Raw genomic sequence first — 5,404 nt, forward strand, 5'->3', positions numbered from 1 at the left:
AATTCACAAGCTAATATTTCGACTCATTTAATTTATGAGCTAAATTTTAAACTCAAACTCAACTCAACTTATCAAATTATTAATGAATCAAACTCAAACGGACTCATAAACTGACTTGATTTACTTTTAATCCTATTTCTAATTTCCAATACAAAGTCTAATTCCTCAAATTTATGTATTCTTGACTCACAATCTGATGCCTAATTGGCTTAAGACTCATACGTGTGCATTCCAATATAAAAGTTTTGAGTTATCAGAGATGTGTCAAGTAGATATTTAATATGCCACGTTGGATATATTTTTAAATTTTATCGGTAATAGCTAAGAGATGGCAGTCGCTAATAAATTATAATTTAAATAATATAATTTTTTTATATTCATCTAACAAATTATGGATTTAAATTTTACTTATAACTTTAAAAAAAACTATTTTTCAAAAATTATATGTACGTTTTTCATTTGAAAAGTACTGTTTGAAATTCAATTTTTATTAATGCAAAATAATCAATTATATTCAAATTGAAAAATTCTCATGGATTTAGTTCGTTTTGTTTTTTATTAGCAAATTTTTTAATAAACACAAACTAGGAATCTATTTATGAAACTCCTATTAAAAAAATATATATACTAAAAAATCAAATTTTTAGAAAAAATTTTTATAGACAAACAAAATTCTAGATTCCTTTGACCTTAAATTCTAAAGTTAAAATTGTTAAAAAAATAATTTAAATAACACCAAAAAGTTGAGAAATTGGGGATATGTATAGTTGAATGATTGTTTTTTATTTAATTAAAAAAAAAGTAAGCAAAACCTTAACCAGCCAACCTCGATCAGGCGATCACAATATAATTTTGGAATACGTATGGTTAACTTTAAAGGCTTAAACAATTGCTTTTAAAAATAAAATAATGTACGGAGGCAGAAAAGCTATGCTAGCTCTGATACACCAAGAAAATTGTAGCAAAGTAACTTGAAGAGTAAAGTACCAACCCGGTCTCTGTCCATTTCCCAAAATGTCAAGACGATCCTTAACTAAAAATGCGCTCCATTACGGTCCCTGACCCTGAACTCCGGCTGTCAACCCGGTCCTTCTGTCACAGTCACGACAGAAAGTCGACGGAAAATGCTGAGGTGTGAAGGCTAGGGTATGACAAGGATGGCTCGGGTTGTGACGTGGAAGATGGAATCCTATCTGGCAAGATGAAATGGATAGAGGCCTTTATGTCATAGCTCAGAACACAAAAACGATGGCGTTTTGAGGGTTTCAGGCGTCGTTTGGTTTCGTGCGTTATGGGTTATCCCCTAAAGACCCCTTGACTCTGCAATACAATTACATTCTAAACCCTAGCAGACAGCTCTCTTCTCCATCAAGGCACTGGTGACTGGTGAAAATCTTGGTGACAAGGTTGCTGACGAAGCTCTTGACGGAAGTTGGACGATTCTTGGATGGCGCTCTTGACGGAAGTTGGACGATTCGACAAACTGGAGTGATTGCTGAGGTAGGTGTCATTACTGTCCCTTTCACTATTTTGCTTGTGTGTGGTTCTTCTCCTACCATTGTTGTTTGCATTCAGCGTTGGTGGGGTAGAGAGAGGTTAAAAAATTGTTTCTGCTGCCATATCATAGGAGTTGTATGTATTTAAAAAAAATGAAACTGTAGAGATCAGTTAAAAAATTAGTGATAGTTGGAACAGATTATTAGGATTGGCTATTTAAATTGATGTAAGATTAAAGAAACTGTGTTGCATGTTTAAATTTTTTATTTAGGAATTAACAAAATTTTATTTGCACTTTTTCAGATGTCTGAATGTCTCGTTACCCCTGTGTTTCACCATGGGGGGAATTTCACGAAGGACAGTGAAGGAAATGTTAGCTACATGCATGGAAAAGTTCATAGGTGGCCACCAATGGATGTTGACCTGATTAATTACTTTGATTTGGTTGTTTTGTTTAAAGAGTTAGGCTATGTGGAGTTTAAAGCAATGTATTGGTGTGATATGACTGCCTGTAATATGGAATCTGGGCTTCATCAAATTCATGGGGATAAAGAAATTAACGAACTGAGGGAGGGTATTGATAAGAACAGGCACACAGATGAATTTTACATATACTTTGATCATCCTGTGGACTTGCCAGAGGTAGTTGCTGAGGGGGTTGTGGAGGAGGATGTGATTGCCAGTGATGTCAATTCGCTTAGGTCATCATCATCTTCCTCTGATGATGGATACGAAAACGCTGAGGATGAGGCTTACAAACCGCCTCCTCCTGGTTATGAGTCTGATGACAGTGGAAGTGATGACAATTTGAATGAGAAGAAGAAAAAGCAGAAGACCCGAGTTAAAGAGAAGACGTCACCTAAAGGAAGAAAAAAACTGGTGTGACTAGGAAGAAGGGGACTAAGTCAGCAGAAGATGGGCCAAAGATGTCTCCTAAAACAGCTAAGAGAAGGGCTAGTAGGAAATACTCTGGAGCTAGGAGAAAACATGTGCTAAAGGAGGGGCTTGGTGGGCGAGATATGCAGGGGGAGAATAGTGGGTCTGGGCCAGAGCTGGGAGGCCCAAGAACCTCCAGACAACATGGGCCTGGGAGGCAGAATACAACAAATGCTACTAATGGAGCTGAAGACCATGTACCAGACCCAACTGCAGTAGAGCAAGATAGTGAGTATGAGAAACCTTATGAGTATGAAAGTGAAGTGTTCAACAGTCCAGTTTCATCTGGAGATGATGGTACTACAGCCTATGATACTTTTGATGAGGACACTAAATATGGTGAGGTCCAGTTTAAGGTTGGACAGTTGTTCCCCACCATGGAGTCATTCAAGAAGGCTCTGAAAGATTATTTTGTACACGAGGATAAAGATGTTTTATACATTAAGAATGAGAAGTTGAGGGTGAGAGCAGCTTGTGTAGGTGAAAAATGTCCTTGGCTAATTTTTACAAGTTAGAACAGTTCAAAAGGTTATTTTCAGGTCAAAACCCTTTACAATGAACACAACTGTGGAAGAGATTTTGGTAGCAACTTGGCTGACAGAGCATGGGTCACTGATAAGTTAGTTAAGAAGCTCTTCACAGAGCCTGACCTGAAGCTAGGTGCAGCCAGGGATCATATCATAGATGAATACAATGTGAAGGTGAACATTAGAATGGTAGCTAGAGCATTGAAGGTTGCGAGAGAGGTTGTCATTGGGAGTGAAAAGGCACAATATGGAAAGACACGGGATTACTTGATGGAATTGCACAGAAGTAACCCCGGATCAACCGCGTTGATGGAAGTAATTCCCCAACCTGAATCTCTGCCACTATTCGATAGGTTATACATTAGTTTGGATACCTGCAAGAAGGGGTTTAAGGAGGGATGTAGGCCACTAATAGGGTTGGATGGCTGCTTCTTGAAGGGACGTTATGGTGGCCAGCTTCTTAGTGCGGTGGGCCAGGACGCAAATAACCACTTCTATGTCATTGCATATGCAGTGGTCCCAAATGAATGCAAAGAGACATGGAAGTGGTTCTTAACTTTATTGAAAGAAGACTTGGGTGAAGTTCCATAACATGGCTAAAACTTTATTTCAGATCAACAAAAAGTAAGTTAATTATTTTAAATTATTTAACAAGTATACCTTCTTATCATAATTAAATTATTTTAAGTTAATTACATTTTTCTGTTAAATGTCACATGTTCAGTTTACCTTTTCTTGATAATAATCACACTGATATTGTGTTATGAATTTGCCATAGGATTTGGAACTAGCAATGAAGGATGTCAACACTACTGCCCATCACCGAAACTGTGTTCTTCATATTTGGAAGAACTTCATAAAACATTTCAAAGATGAACAAACAAAGCAGATGGTATGGGAGTGCTCTCATTGTACAACAATTCAAGAATTCAGAAGTGCAATGGAGAAATTGAAGAAACTGAATGAGGGAGCCTGGGAGTATTTGCAGAGGTTTGACCCGGGTGTGTGGTGCAAGGCCTACTTCAGCCATGGGCCCAAAGTTGATAACATAACGAACAATATGTGCGAGGTGTGGAACGCCAAAATTTTTGAATACAGGAAGAAGCTAATTCTATCAATGTGTGAAGACTTGAGGTGTTACATCATGAGAAAAAGGGCTATGCACAAGAAGAGACTGGAGCACCACACTGGTATATTGGCCCCTGTGCAGCAGAAGAAGCTTGATCAGTTTATCAAGCCCAAGAGTACCAAGTGGAGAGCAACCTGGGCTGGTAATTCTGATAGAGTACTGTTTGAGGTTCATATGCAAAGGCACAAAGTTGGAGTAAACTTACAAAGCAAGACATGTACTTGCAATGTGTGGCAGCTAACTGGTATACAATTCATCATCTTATATGACTGGTCTATTTTACAAATGTGTAGCCTTTAACTAGTTAATATTTTTTTAACAAAATTTGTGTCCAGGCATGCCTTGCAGACATGCGGTTGCAGCCATGGCTAAGATGGGGTTGAAGGCAGAGGACTTTGTGCATAAATGGCTCACTATGGATGCTATCAAATCAGGCTACTCTGTCTGCATTAATCCAGTTAACAGTGAAGAATACTGGAATCCAACTGATTCACCATAGCCACTACCTCCCCCAATTAAGAAAGCTGCACATCGTCCAAAGATGAAGAGAAAAGTTAATTCTGTGGAGACAGAGATGAATTCCCACAAGGCCAAAAAGTCATTCGAAGTGACTTGTAACAGGTGTGGCCAAAAGGGTCATTACTATAAAACATGCTCCAACCCACCCAAAGATCCAAATTGAAAGCCTATGACCAAGAAGGAAAGGAGGAATTTGAAGCAGTCTACTCCAACAGTGGACTCTGCTAGCACCACACAGGTATGCCTCCTTCAGGGTTCGATTTGTCATATTTTTATAATGGTTAAGGATTTAAGTGTCACATGATATAATGGTTAGGTATTTAATTGTTATAACAAAGATTGATCCAGTATTTAAATATCTGTTTCGTATGATGATCCACATAGAACCAGGTTGGTGAGGAAAACAATATGAGTACTAATGTTGAAAGAACAATACTGAACCCTGTGGTAAGTAGTTTGTAGGATTAATTTGTTTACATGTTTTCATGATCTTTATTGTTGACTCTAGATTGAGATAGAGTACTATTCATGAATGTAGACAAAGGCAAAAAAAAAAAAAGAAGCTACCTAAATCGACATCAAAGGAAGGAACAACACTGGGACAAGGAGATGAAATTCCTCTTTCACAGTCTGCTCCCGAACCAGAAGTTGTAAGTGCCCAGTGTATCTCACAATTGAATTGTGAATACCAATGTCTTAGTCTTACTTTTTGTGTGAGGTATAATGCAATCTTGTTGGTTCGCAGGGAGCATCTGACACCCCCACCTTCAATAATCCACATCCACAAAGGATGAAG

General features: G+C 38.0%; 1 protein-coding gene across 1 annotated transcript; it reads left to right on the forward strand.

Moving 5' to 3' along the window:
• Positions 1 to 2,423: 2,423 nt before the first annotated feature.
• LOC107481097 (uncharacterized) lies at positions 2,424 to 4,588 on the forward strand. The gene is made up of 4 exons (XM_016101311.1): positions 2,424 to 2,909; positions 2,973 to 3,542; positions 3,739 to 4,333; positions 4,425 to 4,588. Exons 1-4 carry the CDS (start codon positions 2,424 to 2,426, stop codon positions 4,586 to 4,588), a joined length of 1,815 nt encoding a protein of 604 aa, XP_015956797.1.
• The last annotated feature ends 816 nt before the right edge of the window (positions 4,589 to 5,404 follow it).

This window comes from Arachis duranensis, chromosome 3 (assembly GCF_000817695.3).
Source record: "Arachis duranensis cultivar V14167 chromosome 3, aradu.V14167.gnm2.J7QH, whole genome shotgun sequence".
Classification (NCBI taxonomy): Eukaryota; Viridiplantae; Streptophyta; class Magnoliopsida; order Fabales; family Fabaceae; genus Arachis; species Arachis duranensis.

What these genes read in the sequence shown, in the direction of transcription:
- LOC107481097 (XM_016101311.1), top strand. Translation starts at nt 2,424, where the DNA reads ATGTCTCCTAAAACAGCTAAGAGAAGGGCTAGTAGGAAATACTCTGGA. An exon ending in TGAGGGTGAGAGCAGCTTGT is followed by an intron (nt 2,910 to 2,972) that starts GTAGGTGAAAAA and finishes GGTTATTTTCAG; the next exon opens with GTCAAAACCCTTTACAATGA. An exon ending in TGAAAGAAGACTTGGGTGAA is followed by an intron (nt 3,543 to 3,738) that starts GTTCCATAACAT and finishes AATTTGCCATAG; the next exon opens with GATTTGGAACTAGCAATGAA.